Source organism: Thermobia domestica, chromosome 10, assembly GCF_964235325.1.
Source record: "Thermobia domestica chromosome 10, izTheDome1.hap1.1, whole genome shotgun sequence".
Classification (NCBI taxonomy): Eukaryota; Metazoa; Arthropoda; class Insecta; order Zygentoma; family Lepismatidae; genus Thermobia; species Thermobia domestica.
In genome coordinates, this window is record NC_137463.1 from 233,802,271 (window position 1) to 233,818,890 (window position 16,620).

At 36.7% G+C, this 16,620-nt stretch overlaps 1 protein-coding gene across 4 annotated transcripts in view; it reads left to right on the top strand.

Annotated features, from left to right (window-relative positions):
* Positions 1 to 14,846, top strand: part of LOC145663085 (uncharacterized) — a 51,221-nt gene extending 36,375 nt beyond the window's left edge. For all 4 annotated transcript variants that reach the window (XM_081729338.1, XM_081729339.1, XM_081729336.1 and 1 more), the window contains one exon: positions 6,635 to 14,846. In XM_081729338.1, coding sequence (XP_081585464.1) covers positions 6,635 to 7,931 — 1,297 coding nt within the window. In that variant the 3' untranslated portion in view covers positions 7,932 to 14,846. The remainder of the gene's footprint in view (positions 1 to 6,634) is intronic.
* The last annotated feature ends 1,774 nt before the right edge of the window (positions 14,847 to 16,620 follow it).

A 16,620-nucleotide genomic window follows, 5' to 3' on the forward strand; every position in this document is an offset into this window, starting at 1 on the left:
CCCATTACACCCAGTTTATAATCGATAGTGCAGGAAAATCGGAACAATGAAATACAAGCACTTTTTTGTGTTTAAGAAAGTATTCCAGTCTAAAGACATTAATTTTAAGATGAATATGTTGCTTCTGTTTCAGAATTGACTGCAGCACACGAATAAATGTGCTCCCGACTACTTAAGTTGTAGGCGGTTACAAACATTGATCATATTTGAAATTTAACCACGTATCTGTTAACAGAAGTGAGAATAGTACTGAGAAATTCTCTGTACTAGTATTTACACAAACGCTTTCTTTAACTTGTCCTTTAAAATAATAATCATAAATTAGATACCAAATAATGTAATGTTTTATTACCCAGAAAAAAAATGCGCAAGTATTGTAGTGATTTAAATTTCTGAATATTCGACAGTGCTATTTCTAGAATCGGTACATTAAGTAATATTATATGTTCAAAACAATATTGCCATTGTTGAAATACAGAGTAAGCTGGTTGTTTGCTTGTTTATGCTCGAATGTTTTGTTGATAGATCTATGTTAAAATATAAATAAGTTTATAAATTTGTAATGAGAAAAATGTATGGCGCATTATTGTTATGAACTTAATGATAAAACTGAGTTTAGTGTGCCTGTTTATTCATTGTAATTCTTTAATAGCGATTAACTAAAAGTTTTTAAAAAGTCTTTGAAATTAATATTTAGAGAAAAGTTTAAATTTATCAACTACTTCTGTTATGTTGATATATCGTAAGTATTTATAAAACAAATGAACAATTAGAATGTCTTCTTAAGAAATAATATTATTTACGTCCTGAAATTACAAGCAAGATTTCCACCGACCCGGAATACCTGAAGAAGTTCAGGGAATTCAGCTTACTTGCAGAATGTCCTTGAAAACACAAAGAGATACATAAAAAGCTGAAAAACCTGGAAAAGTTAGAGATTATTAAGTAAGGATTCTTACTTATTAAAACTTACATCTCTTTTGTCGTAACAGACTGTTTGGTAGGAAATATTTGATAAAAAAATTAGTTTTTTTTAAACTTCTTTATCTACACACACACATACACATACACTATAGGCATGATGGGGCTTCCGCGCACTTTAGTGTGAATGTCCATCGGTAGTTGAACAACAATTTACCAAGACGTTCGATCGGGCAAGGCGGTCCAGTGCATTGGTGTTCCCAGTCTCCAGACCTAAATCCATTGGATGTAAATTAATGAACAAATATCGGGAGGTGATTCCTGACAACAAGATAAGCAAGAAAAATGCTGTGAACTTTTGGCATATTGTCAGAGTTAGCGAGGACCGAAAGCGTGGGAATAGTAAGTTTGATTTGGGAAGCGGTAGATATCGAAAACCAATAAATTTAGAGATGTTAGTCGGGAAAATTTAGAGTTGGCAGTGGTATTGAATATTTAGTTGCTCGATTCACACACTCAGCGTGGTACTTGTGTTCAAAACGCTACAGTATAGAAGCACGATCATTGTGCTGCGATTTTTGAATACAACAAGAGGCAGTATTCGACTAAAGCATGGTGCGTTAATCAAACCGAGAACAGGCTCTCATGCTATTCATGTACAGTCGTGCAGATGGCAATGGGTGTGAAGCATCAATACTCCTTCAGGAATATTTTCCTAATAGCCACGAACCACCATACAGAGTGTTTGCAGCAATATATCGGCGCGCGTATGAAACAGTTACCGTACTGCGTAGCCACGTGTATGCTGGTCGACCCCGTCGTATACGAACACCTGTTATGAACGAACGTGTGTTAGAAGATATAAACAATGACCCAGGTACGAGTACGAGGGAACTTAACCGTGAAATGCATATTAGTCAGATGATTGTGTGGCATGCGTTACATGAAAATACCTTGTATCCATTCCATCTGCAAAGGGTTCATACACTGTCAGATGCTGATTTCCAGCCACGTGAATCATTCTGCCAGTGGTTCCTTCAACAGACCATGTTAGCCAGATGACTGTGTGGCGTACGTTACACGAAAATGCTTTGTACCCATTTCATCTGCAAAAGTGTTCATAGACTGTCAGAAGCTGATTTCCAACCACGTGAATCATTCTGTTAGTGGTTCCTTCAACAGACCACAAATGTCATGCTGTTTCAAACATAAGTACTGTTCACTGACGAAGCCACGTTTGGAAGGAATGGTATTGGCAACATGTATAACACACACACACTCACATACACCCACACACACGTGGGGAGATGCACATCCCCATGGTACGGTTGTCACTAATCATCAATACCAATTTGAACTCAATGTATGGTGTAGTATTGTCCATGGTAAACTGATCGGCTCATACATGGTACCTGAAGAGTGAGTGTATCTTTTCTGCAAGAAACACTACCCGAGTTATTGGAAAATATTCCCGTGGGAGTTCGCTGCAACATGTGATAGATGAATGATGGAGCTCCCGCGTACTTTAGCGTGAATGTCCGCCGTTAGTTGAACAACTTCCCAAAACGTTCGATCGGGCGTGGCGGTAAAATGCATTTGCCTTCCTAGTCTCCGGACCTGAACCATTGGATTTTTTTCTGTGAAGACACATTAAAACTGTTATGTATGCTATTCCTGTCAACAATGTCAAAGACAGAACAGCGTATCAATAACGTCTGTGCAACTATTTGCCATGACTCATGTATCTTCAAACGGTTTTGCCAATCCATGATCCATCATTGCTGTCCTTGGTAGACACTTTGATCATCTCTTGTGATGGGTCCGACGAACACAGGTTTGTTCTTTCTGCACATCGATATCTACGGCTCGAACTTCCCATGCCTTCGGTCATCGCTAAATTTGCCAATATGCTATATGTTCATATGACCTTTTTTTTTGTGCTTATCTGGGTGTCAGGAATCACTTACCGATGTTTGTTACATTAAATAGGTTACACCCTATACATATGTATACAGGGTGGCCACAAAGTCCCGTTACCCCTGAAAATAAGTAACATAAACCACTAAACGTACGTAAATAACTACGCGGAAAGAACTGAATGACATGAACAGCAATGATTTCGAGTAGCTTTATTGAGATACGAAACATTGTGTGTCCAAAGGATCAGTCTGTCGACATTGCAGGAACATTGCGGAACATTGCATTGTCTTCGGAACATTGCAGGTCTAACTTGAGTGGAAGCTAGTTTCACGGCTTCTGTCACTTCGGCAGTGGTATCGCAACGGTTTTGTGCAACGATGCCTTTTATGAACCTCCATAGCGCATTGCCATGGGTGGTGAGGTCTAGGCTTCATGATGGCTAGGTAAGTGGTGCGGGCAAATCCGGACTACCATCGTTCACAATCTGAAGCAATTGAAGTCCTTACATTAGCATTTATAAAGAGCTGACAGGAAACCGTACATTAGCACTTATCAAGAGATAACGGAACTTGGTGGCCATCCTGTATATATTAGGTGAATAGAAATATAGTTGCTTTTTTCTATTGTTTATAAACCTTCACATTTGTAAATTTTGACCTGATAAACTTGTAAAAGTCAGGAAATTCATGCTCGCCAAATAAATGAGAACCCTAAAAAGGTAACCAAAAATCTTTCTGCCACTTTTGACGTTCCATTTGATGCAGTGCTCAGAAAGAAAATGAAATGATTCACGCGCCGGGAAAAGCAATGAGGGGAGTGATCTGATCCAATAGAGGCACGTTACGGACAAAGCAATTACAGCTCGTACAGTGTCGAAGAGAAATGGAGGTATCGAAGAAGCTAGTTTGCGCTTGTTTCCTATGATTAATGTAGGCTGGTCAGTAGCCGCATCAAGTCGTCAAATACGTCTGGTATTTGAGTAGGATTCCGTGAACGAACACTGCCTAGAATTCTTTCCATAAGTTTAGGTCGGAAGATCTGAGTCTTTGTGATGAATCCCGCAGTAGGTGTTAGATGACAAAGTTCTGTAGGTGAAAAGGGGAAGTAGTTCTGTAGGTAAAAGGAGGAAATACTTCTGTAGGAAAAACAAGGAAGTAGTTCTGTAGGTAAAAAGAGGAAGTAGTTCTGTAGGTAACTGGAGGAAGTAGTTCTGTAGCTAAAAGGAGGAAGTAGTTCTGTAGGTAAAAAGAGGAAGTAGTCAAACTTCCCGAACGCTTCAAGGTTTTCGAGGAAACAAACTTCATATGTACCACAGACGGGAGTGTGTACAAATTAAGCAAGTGGATACCCCACACATTGTCGGCGCCCAAAAAGGAAAAAGATGGGTGCCTTTTCGTCGTTACTATCTTAGCATCGTAACATCGATATTTTGTCGAATGGTCATGACTGAAGAAAAACTGATCCACTGTGATAATCCCAAAGTATTAGACATTGTCATCACGTGACTGTTTGCCTTACCTCAAAACACGTTTGTACCACGCAAGATTATGCTCTGTGTCTAGTGGACTAGTCATCATTATAAGTTACCACGGGCCATACTTTTCTTGCGGACATGTACTCACAACAGTTGTAGCCGAAGGAATCAGCGTTGGCTAATCACAAGGATGTGCTGTACCTTCAGGTCAATGCGAAGCCACATGTTTCGAGGATGATCACCGATATCATTCAGCAACATGAGTCTGAAACACTGTGCTATCCACCATAATCGCCGGACGTAGCGCACATACATTGCCATTGTTTCAGTCCTTGGTCAACCATTCAGTGGGAAACCCTTCGAAATTGAGACAGATTTGCAGCACGCGCTCACAACCTTCTTTGCGTCCAAGCTCCCTATTGGGATGGACTGGTGTTTAGCCTCTCTTTTAGCAGAGAGGCTATATAAGATGCTGTCTTACAGAAGATCCTCGAGTTTTATTGCCAGAGCATTGCGCTCCTGCAGGTACGTCGGCAAGTGGTGTTGGATGCTTAAGATTACTTTGAGGCCTAAAGCTGAGTATCATGCGCTGTATATCTATGTGTTTCTCACAGTCATGAACAGTAAGAACTCTTTGGTTAGCTTGTAAATTTGGTGTTGAATATGAGAAAGATAAAAAGGTGGAATTTCTAGACATGACATTCAGTAGACAAAGTAATAAATTTACAGGAAATTTATTTTATATATTACGTCGGCACGTTTAAATATACAAGAAATGATTTTTATATACATAAGAGGTCGATATACTCATTTAAAATTCAGACTAATCTTTAGATTGATTTCTTTTTCAGAATTTATAGTTGGTTTCAACTGAAGATAAAGAAACAAGAAAAATTGTTTCTAATTTAAGCAGGATAAATAATATATCCAGGAATAGGGCAAGAAATAAATAATGCGATTTATGTCACATTCTGGCTAGAACTGTGATTTGGTTTGAATAAATTTGCTAATAAGAATGGTATGAAGGTGTTTCTTTTTTAAGCTACAAATGTCACTTTAATATTGAGAATCAAGTTACTAATTTTATTAGAAAGTACTTTGTTAATAACTATAACAATGCAAGTGACTTTGAAGCAGTTTGTAAGTATGATGTTTCATATATTAATACTGGAACTGAGCAGCGTATAAGAGACCCCAAGGTTCAGAATTCTCCCGTATCTGGTTTGGCAAAATATATATGGATGCCCAACTATACTATTTATTAAATAATTTATTTTACCTTCAAGTTTATCCCACGTCGCTGAGCAAGAGAACAATGAGTCTAGCGAAATGTGAAGTACAACCCATATTGTACTTATATTATGTGAATTTTATTGGAAGTTACCCTCAAATGTGACACACAGTGCTATTCTGAAGAACCAAATGCTTGAAAGTTTTTCTCTGTCAAAGGAGCAGTGAATCTTGAATTTAACACTTTTTATGCTGATGTGCTTTCATGCTTACTAGAGAGTGAATGTTCATAATTGTTTCCAGTTTCATTTTATAATTTTCTGTGTTCCAGATTGATAGTTTAACTCTTTGAGGCTTTTTAGAAAGTGGTACTACACGTGTTCTGTTTTCGTGAGATGAAGTTGTAAACTCTGTGCGTTAATTTTGATTAGAATATGAGATTTGTTTTGGTGTTAGCATTTTCTCCGTAAATTGTCACCGACGAATGTGAAAAATAGGTCCCTGAAAATTTTCATATAATAAATATACAGGCACAATAAAGTCAGATTTATCGGTCTATTAATTGTTTTGTCATCTAGGTGATTTGGGTTTGTGAAGAAATTTGCAAATTCTTCGTAAACTACTCGTAATAAGTCTGATTTACTATTTTAGAGAAATTATGTCTACAATCGATATATGATGAATCGAGGAAATAATCGATTATATATCACACTGGTAAGCTGAAGACCCAGGATCCTATCAAAATTCAATCTTGCATTTTCTTTACTTGTATGCTATTCAGACATTGAGAGGATTTGTAATGTAGAAACTCTGTTATCCAAGACCATAATAAAACGGGCACAGTCCATGTTGTCTGAGTGGCTGAGCATCGACTTCAATGGTGATTGAATGTATGACTGTTCGGGAACAGTCCGGGTAGTTGTTTACGCATTGGCGTGGTAAACCAGAGACCCGAGATCGAATTTTTTCTATTTCTTTGTATATATTTTTTCCTTTAAAATGGTCAAGAGCGAGGACTAAAGAGATAATGTGTTCAATGTTAGGCATAACTTAAGATGACTATTTAATAATTATTTGTATTATTTGCAGGAAGCAGTTACTTAAGGGATGTTCTACATCAATTTTGGAAGTGTGTAAAAATTCGACTTTACCTATGAATCAACAAATGTATGAGAAACACTACAAAAACTATTATCGTCCTTCCAATTATGGCCAATTTAATAAGTCACAAATTGAAAAAGCGATTTCTCAACTTAATACAATTAGCAAAAAGAATTCTAGTGCTTCTAAAAAATCTCAAGGAGTTCCTCCTCGTAAATGTAAGAATTCCAGTATTAAGAACTCTCAGAGAGTTCCTCGTCGTAAATGTCAGAATTCTAGTGTGAGAGAGACACAAATTAAAAAGGCGGTTTCTCAACTTAATTCAATTAGCGAAAAGAAATCCAGTGTTAATAACTCACAAATTGAAAAGGCGTTCTCTAAACTTAATACAATTAAAGAAAGGAATTCCAGTGTTAAAAGCCCTCAGAAGCTTCATCATCGTAAGTGTGAAATTTGTGATAAGTTAGTAATGGCAAGAACATATCTGCGACATAAAAGGACTCACCTTCAAGAACGAAATCATGAATGTGAAGTTTGTATGAAACGATATAAGACTTTGGAGGTTCTTAAACAACATGCCAGACGCCATAACAAGGAAGAATTTAAGTTTGCGTGTAACATTTGTGGAAGAGCGTTCGTAACCCAAATTCAATTGACTTATCACGAGAAACAACACGCAGAAGAACCTCCTTATCGTTGCAGGTTTTGTAATCGAGGATTTTACAGAAAATCATCTTTTGAAGATCACGAAAATATCCATACAAAAGACAAAATATATATTTGTCAAACTTGTAATGCACATTATTTTTCGTACAGCAGTTACAATGCTCATTTGCGATTACACAAGTCAGAGGGTTTTATGTGTGATGTCTGTGGCCGAAACTTTGTGTCCCTGTCGAATTTAAAAGAACATCAAACTATTCATAATAGGATAAACGAAGAAGCGAAACTATATACTTGTGACGAGTGTGGTAAAAGTATAACAAGTCGCTTGTCATTGATTGAACATCAGAGAATACACACTGGAGAGAAACCGTACGTTTGCGAAGTATGTGGGAAGAGGTCTCGAACTCGAAATCTTCATGCTCAGCATTCGCTCACTCATACGGGTGAGAGAAAATTTACTTGTAACTTATGTGGAAAATCCTTTACGCAAAGTAAGAATCTTGTAATTCATAAGAGGTCCCATACAGGTGATCGACCCTACAGATGTAGTTACTGTGAAATAGCTTTTACTTCTAGATCAGCTTTACTAGGACACCAGAAGAGTCATTCACATGAGTAAAAGGAAGAATTAGAATTTCTTTTTCTTTTCTGTTAAGTGTTCAGCAATGACTAGCTTGCAATGGTGATCACAGCTGATTTCTGTAGTAAAAATTTTCTCATATGATTTTCCCTGTTAAACACCTTTAACTTGGACTAGGAGAATCTTTGAAAATATGTATTCTTAATGTATACTCTTCGAGCAAGCAGTGCAATTTTGCAATTACGAATAACTCGTAGAACATACAGTTGCTGGGTTTCTAAAAACTGGAACCGTGTGCGTGGGTTTTCTCGGGGTTCTCCCGTTTCCTCCCACTTTCTTCATTCCACCATTTCATTCATTACTCATCTTCACCGTCTCCTTTAGCCTAACCGGCATAACCGTGGGACGTAAAACTCAAAAATTTCATTTCATTTTTTCTAAAAACTGGAAGATCAGTGAACAAATATAGCCAGTAGAAGTTTCGGAAATAGGTTGAAAGTTAGGAAAATCCAAATATGTCTGTAAAGCAGTGCTCAGTGATTTATCTTTGTTGACAAAATACACTTAAAAATTTCAAAGAAGAATCATAAATAAATGGATGTCGAAACTTGTAGCGAGATCATAATCTATTAAAGGCATCAGAGAAGTGCCAGCGTTATTTGGTCTAGTTACCGTTAGGGGACTTAACATCTCGTTATTCCAATCAGGTAAAAAAAAAAAAAAAAAAAAAAAAAAAAAAAAGAAATTACAACTAACCTGCTAGGGACCCTGAGATAAGCCTTGCGTAGCTTCTACTTGCTTGTTTAAGACTTCTTTTTAAAAATCTTGTCTTACGTGGTTAATGGTACTGTTGGCGTGACTCGCCACCGGTCTCTGCTACAACAGTGCTTATAGAAATAAGGAAGTTGCACACTGTTGTCGTCAGTGAATCGATAATCTGGAACAACAACAATATATATATATATATATATATATATATATATATATATATATATATATATATATTGGTGAAACTTCTATCAAAATAACGCCTGATTTACGTTTTGCGATTATCGATTCATGAAAGAACCACAGGGAGGACGTCCTCCCCAGTTTTCTGTAAACATGATCAACTAGTTCGATAATACGAGGAACATTTAACTCGATCTGGCAACACTGCTACGATTGAAGTGTCGTGTGGACAGGAGACAAATGACGAACTTAGTGTGTCCCGTGGATGTGTACGAGTCAGTTCAACGCTGCTACGGTCCCATATTATGGTGTGTTGGCGAGTAGACATTGTTAAAGTGATTGTTGTGTGAAATACCGCCCTTATGCAATGTTCACGGGTGGAGAACAAGGTGTATTTATGAAATTCCAGGTGGCGAGGGCGAAATGCTAGGACGATTTACAGAGGATTAGTAGAAGTCAAGCTGCTATACCATATTCGACAGTGGCGAGATGGGTTGCAGAATTTCAGGCGGGACGACAGTCAACAGAGGAAATGCACGGTGGAGGACATATGCGAACGGCTACGGACGAACTTCCGTCAACCTCGTCTCATAAAGTGAGGCTTTGATAGGTATTCAATGGTTACCAGATATTGGCGAAGCGATCAACAGGCTGGCGAAGACTACATCCAAGGCTTCTTGAAGTGAGTGATTCACTACATTCCATTTCATAATTATGTTGCCACTTCTAGTTAAATAACCCTCGTATATCCCAAAGAACGCAGGTTTGTCTGTCTCTCCACGGCAATATCTACGGCTACGATTTTACTGCTCCCATGCGTTCGAAAGGTGAGTAAAAATGTAGTTGCTTTCTTCCGTTGTTTGTAAACCTGGAAATTTGTAAATTGTAACCTGATAAACTTAAAAAGTCAGAAAATTCATGCTTGCTAAATAAATGAGAACCCTGAAAGGGTAACGAAAAACCTTTCTGCCACTTTTGGCGTTCCATTTGATGAAGTGCTCAGAAAGAAAATGAAATGGTTTACGCGCCGGGAAAAGCAATGAGGGGATTGATCTGATCCAATAGAGGCACTTTGCGGACACAGCAATTACAGCTCGTGCAGTGTCGAAGAGAAATGAAGGTATCGAAGCAGCTCGTTGGCGCTTGTTTCCTATGATTAATGTTGGCTGGTCAGCAGCCGCATCAAGTCATCAGATACGTCTGGTATTTGAGTAGGATTCTGTGAACGAACACACTGCCTAGAATTCTTTCCGTAAGTTTAGGTCGGAAGATCACTGCCTCTGTGATGAATCTCGCAGTAGGCGAATAAAAATGTTAGATGATGAGATCTTGAAGGTGAAAAGAAGTAGTCAAATTCTCCGAAGGATTCCAGGTTTCCGAGGAAACAATCAGAGTTTATGCGCATCACAGACTGGAGTGTGTACAAATTAAGCATGTGGGTACCCCACACATTGTCGGCACCCCACAAAGAATATAGAATGAAAGCCTTTTCTTTGTTGGTATCTTGGCACTGTAACAAACATATCGATATTTAATCGAATGCTCACGACTGACGAAAATCTGATCCAGTGTGATAATCCCAAAGTATTAGACATTGGTTGTCATCACGTAACTCTTTACCTTACCTTAAAACACATCTGTACCACGCAAGATCATGCTCTGTGTCTGGTGGACTAGTCTTCATTGTAAGCTACCACGGGCCATACTTTTCTTGCGGACATGTACTCACAACAGTTGCAGCAGAAGGAACCCGCGTTGACTAATTGAATAGATGTGCTCCAGGGGTGTAGCCATTGGGGGCCCATCGGGTCTAGGCCCCCAAAAGATTTCCTGCCCCCCTCCCCCCAAATGACGAGGTTTAAGAACAATCGTAAGATTACCTCGCTTCAGTCATTTAAAAATAACAAAGTTTACATATAATTAATAATTCACGGTAAAATAGTATAGAAATATAAAATCTTACCATATCGATCGAAAAATAGTATGGTATCTCTTCCTTATACCGATCGGAAAATAGCATGGTAGATTTTTTGTGACAGCAGATTACACAATTTACTGCTATTTATATTCGACAGTTTGAAGACAAACAATGTACTATAAATAATAACATAAACAATGCTACTAAGCTAATTTGTAAGTACATTACTTTTATATGCTGTAACGAGTTTTTTTTTTTTTTTTTATCCATCTGATGAAAACCAACGTTCTTTTTCAGTTTGGATTTCTTTTGCTTTTTTCTACTTCGTGTAAAACAGGAAGTGAGTTATAGCTGTTATTAAAATAATTGTTTTCTTAGTTAAGAATAATTAATATTTTTCAAGAAATCTTAAAGAAATTAAGTGCAATTTCAAAGAAAATCAATCTTATGTAAATAGGTTATGTACAAGGATTTAAACTGAAATAGTTATGCACAGGTCCGGGACAGTAGTTCTGGGTTAACCCTCGAAATGACAAGCTTATTTCATTACAAGTAAGCTTGCGATATTTTACGGTATAATGACAAGGTGAGGCTATGAGGCTTGTATGTATTTTCATTTACTATGCATGCGGATACCTACAGGTAATGTTTCTGTTTTATTATAATTGTGCGTACGTACTTGTTAATAGTTCTATTCCTGATTACCACTGTTATAAATAGTGTTTACTCGTTTCTTTGATTAAACTTCACTTTTAATGGTAAATGATAAAAGTTAGCAATACGTCACAAATAATGTATAATGTTTTGATAGTATACATGTTTTTGGTATATATAGTTTAGAAGAACCTAAAGTTAATCACTCACAGAGCAGTTCACTTCTTTTGTCAACGTACACAAATTCTACTCATCTTACTGAGCTGTTTACAGACATTTTTCTTAGATGCTGCATTCTTGACTTTTTTTCGGATCACACACATGACAACTTCTATGCTTCTCTACCTCCGCTTGATTGTGACCTATCTGGGCACTCCTGTAAATGACGGCAGAGTTCCATAGCCAATTTTGCATCATGTAAGCTAATGTACTACGTCAATTGATATGTTTTATCAATGTTTCTTCTACTGAAATCAAAAACAGACACCTTTAGTCGGTGGTAGTTACATTCCAGTTTGGGTGGCTGTTAGTCCAAATCATGTATGCTGCCACTCCAAAAACATCCAGAAGATTCATAAAATAAGCAAAACGATATCTATACCTTTCCCCCCTGAATGTATAGTTGTGAACTATATAATTGAAGGAATCAACCAAACTTTTTGTTTCGTTATAATATACAGTGATTCCTGACACCAAGATAAGACGAAAAGTAAAGACCAACCTGGGTGCATAAATGCTTCCATTCGGAGTTATAGGCTGCCGAAAACGTGAAAAAATGAGCTTTAAAGCTCCATATCTTCAACACTATGGGATCTACCGTAGTCGGGTCAAGATTTCATTTACGAACTACTATGTGCCCTATGCAGATATCCATGTTTCAGAATCCTGCGGTATTTCCACAACAATTTTTATAGAGGTAGTTGGTGAGTGCTTCAAATTATATGCCCGTAGCCAAACTGCCTCTATAAAAATTGTTGTGTGAGGACCGCAAGATTTTGAAACATGTATTTTTGGATAGCACACATATTAGTTCCTAAGTGAAGTCTGGACCCGACTGTGGTAGGTCCCATAGTTTTGGAGTTATGAACCTTTAAACTTCATTTTTTTTTTCATATTTTCGGCAACCTAGAACTCCGAAAGGAAGCACGCAGATTGGTCTGTGCTTTCTTCTTATCCTGGTGTCAGGAATCACCTCCCGAACCTTGTCGGTATTATTTTGAAACACCGGAAAGAAGTTAATAATAATAATATCTGGCTTATTATTCTTGTGTGGATGAAATTTATTGTCGTGACACATACTGGATAAAAGTACACTGAAGAGATTTCCTTCGAAGCATAAGATACAAGTGTGTGTTTTTGTCATTATTACACATCAGATTTTTATGCACCTAAATTCATGAAATACGCAAGCAGTTATGCTGTTATATACGTTGAAATATGCACACTTCTAGAATATGCAAAATATGATCTTAAGCACTAATATATGCTCTAAGCTTTGAAATATACATTTATATGCATTGTAAAGGTTCAATTTCGAGCTGTATTATTGTTGTTAGAAAGCCCTACCAAATTTAACAAAAATGCATATATGCAAACAAAATATGCATTTGCATAAAAATCCGAAGTCCAGTCATTATATACTAATAAAGATGTGTAAGGCTCTTTCTGTTGCATAAAATATGTTCACAATTCCTTAGGTGAGAAAAAATATACTGAACAGTAAACTAGTGAGGAATAACCTGAATTTCAAATAACCTGCACATAAAAAATACATTCACTGCAATAAGTTCATCTGCCAGTGCTGCCATCTAGTGATCACTGAATATTGTAACAATGAAGAATTTAAAAGAAAAGTACTGACCTTTCATTTTAGCTTCAGAAGCTCACTTTGTCATGGTTAAGTATGAAAAACCAAAAGCTGAAACAAGTAATTAAAATATCATTCAAGCTGAATGAGGCAATCACGAGTGAATATACAGAAGGTGCTGTGAGAATTCATAATACATTAAAAATCTTTAACTTTCATTAAGCAGCTTTTTAATAAAACTGGTGGTCATGAGGCTGAAAGAATCACTTTGTCATTTCTAGGGTTAAACATAATAAAAACTATCAGGAATAGTTTACAGAGAAAAAGTAAAATAAATAAATAATAATAATAATAAGAATAAGAAAAGAAGCTAAAAAAACGGAAGGATCACAAAATTTTCATGTTTTTTCAGACTTCAAAAACACTAGCTGCAACACAATGTTTTTGGCTTTGTACATTGTAGGTGGCCCCCTCAAAAATGACGGGCCCCTCCAACATAAACCTGCTGGCTACACCTCTGATGTGCTCATAGGCGGAGCTATGAGGGGGTGCATAGGGGGCATTGCCCCTACTTTTTGACAAAAAATGGAAATGCTAGCTATAAGATCCTTCAGTTCTCATTTGTATTTACTGTGTCCCACCAGAAGATAATTCCTAACTCCGTTCATGGATGTAGTGTACCTTCACGTCAATGCAAAGCCACATGTGGGAAGGATGACGACGGATATCATTCAGCAACATGGCTGAGAAAATCAGTGGCATCCACCGTAATTGCCAGACCTAGCGCTATACATTACAATTGTTCCATCCTTGAACAACCACTACGTGGAATATCCTTTAAAAAATGAGACAGACTTGTGGCACGCGCTAATAAACTTCTTTTGGTCGAAAATTCCGTTTGGAGTGGATTTGGGGTTAGCGACCCTTTCCGCAGAGAGACTATATGAGACGAAGGGTGTTGGATGCGTAAGAACAGTACTTTGAGGCCTAAAGGCGAGTATCATGGCTATAAAAGGGATAAGATGGAATTGACATTTTGTACACAGAGCATTAAATTCACGTTAAAATTTACAGAAAACCTGCATATTATTTTTATATACATAAGAGGTCGATATATTCATTTAAAATTCAGGATAACCTCTAGATTAATTTCTCTCTCAAAATTTATAGTTGTTTTCAACTGAAGATGAAGAAGCAAGAGAAATTGTTTCTGATTTAAGCAGGATTAATGGTTATTCGTGGTAACCATGGAAAAATTTAGAAAACGAGTTTATAAGATAAATAATGCATCCTGGAATAGGTAAACTAAGAGACTGAAATAGTGATGTCATTCCCTCTCGGTTACCATGGTGATCGACATTTTTTTTTCTAAAGAAATGCATGAAGCGAAAGGAATATTGTTAAGTCTGGTGTTAATAAGAAAAGATTGTTAATAAGACAATTGTAGAATATTTTGAATACAAAGTAAAGTTAGTGGGAAAAGGTACAGATTAAGAATATAGGGCAACTATTTAGAAAATTTACGAGTGAAATCTAGTAATTCACGAAGTAACCTCTAAAGAACCTTTTTCTACAGGGACCGCATCTCTACGTAAACTGATAAAGATAAAAATTGCGTAAGAATTGCAGCGCCGTTACCAACCACGTAATACATGAACAAAATCAATTATGCGCAATGTAAAAACTCTAAGGTACAAACTGACGAGCTGTTGGCACAATGAAATTAGAACAAATATATGATTTGCCTACAAGGAAAAATCAGTGTCTAGTTTAACCCTGCACGTACACACTGGGGTCTGTGGAACCCCAAGGCATATTCATTTTAATACTATAACAATTCTATTTATTTTTGCAGTTTGGGCTATCAAAGTAAATTAAGTTTGCAACACTGTCTGTGCGGAATAATAGCAGTCTAGCCAGTTTAGTGAGACTCATTGTTGGAAATAGACGTTATTTTCGCTCTTGCGTTGATTGGGGTCCAGCATACCCCAGTGTGTACTTTAAGTGAGTGAATTTAAAAAAAACATTTTGATAAAATGGATTTGGAAACAGTTTCGAAACTCTAGTTGTGTCTAAAATGTTCTGTTTACATATACTACGTACAACAAAGTATCATAAAGTTTAGTTTCATAATTGTCAGAAAGGTCATAACATTTACTGATGTGGGGTCCCACAGACCCCAGTATGTATTTTAAAGGGAGAATTATTTTATAAATTTCTCTCATTTTTTTCAAAATAATACAGTAATTACAAGAATGGCATTAGAAATGCTATTTTCAGTAAAATGTTGGAGCATTGTTGATAGATATTGTGTAAAAATGTATGAGTTCATTAAATAAAAAGAAACTCCATAATTTAGAGAAATATGACTGGGGTCCTACAAACCCCAGTGTGTACGTGCAGGGTTAATAAAATAGTTACAGTGGCTACAAAACAAGAAAGAACACTAAGCTTGTAGCTATATGCGTGCTGAGAATTTTCAATCTGGACCAGTTTCTGATCGGTTAATATGCATAAGGTCTTTCCTTATATTTCCTATTTACTTTAAAAATATACACTGACAGTACAAGAAAACATCCAATTATGAGTGGTTCAGCATAAGATTTAAACACTAATTCTTAAGGCCTACGCATCAGCAACGTAATGTGTAATATTGATTATAAATAAAAAAAATCAGAATTATATAAATTTAATATCCGATAATAAACAAGTATATTTTGATACTTAATGTAACCTACTCACACACAAAATCTGCGATATCGGGAAAAATATTTCACTTTCAATGCTTGACAAATTTTAACGTATTATTTACCTAATTTCTTGTTTTTTCTATTTTTCCGTAGTTTCATTCATTGGAAATCTTTTTTACAGATTTAAGTTTTTCTTTTATTCTAATGCTTGCAGTCTGGAAATAAACATTCTGCTCATTTCGCTTTGTACTTGAGTTCTTAGGCCATGTGGTTTAGAAAATAAAATTGCGATCACCATGGCAACGAGTAGAATGTGACGTCATACTATTTCAGTCTATAAACATATCGATGATTTCTTTCCCATTCTGATTAGAACTGTCATTTGGTCTGAATAAAGTTGCTAATAAGTGTGGTTTGGATTTTTTTTTTTTTTAAGTCACAAATCACCCTTTAATATTGAAAATCAGTTTGAGTCCGTCATTTTGAGGGCTCTAGTTGAATAAAATTTGGAATACTTATATTTTTGGGGTGACCAAAGAGTGAACGCTATTGCGTTGTAAAGTTCTTCCCCGCGACATAGCGACGCCGACTAGCGTGATAACTTCTTAAAAATACTCAAGTCGAGCAATAGTGCATTGTTCGTTGATTGTGGGAAGGAATTCGTTCCCACGGTGCTGCAGGACTTTTCGGGGAGTAGACCTCCGTGAA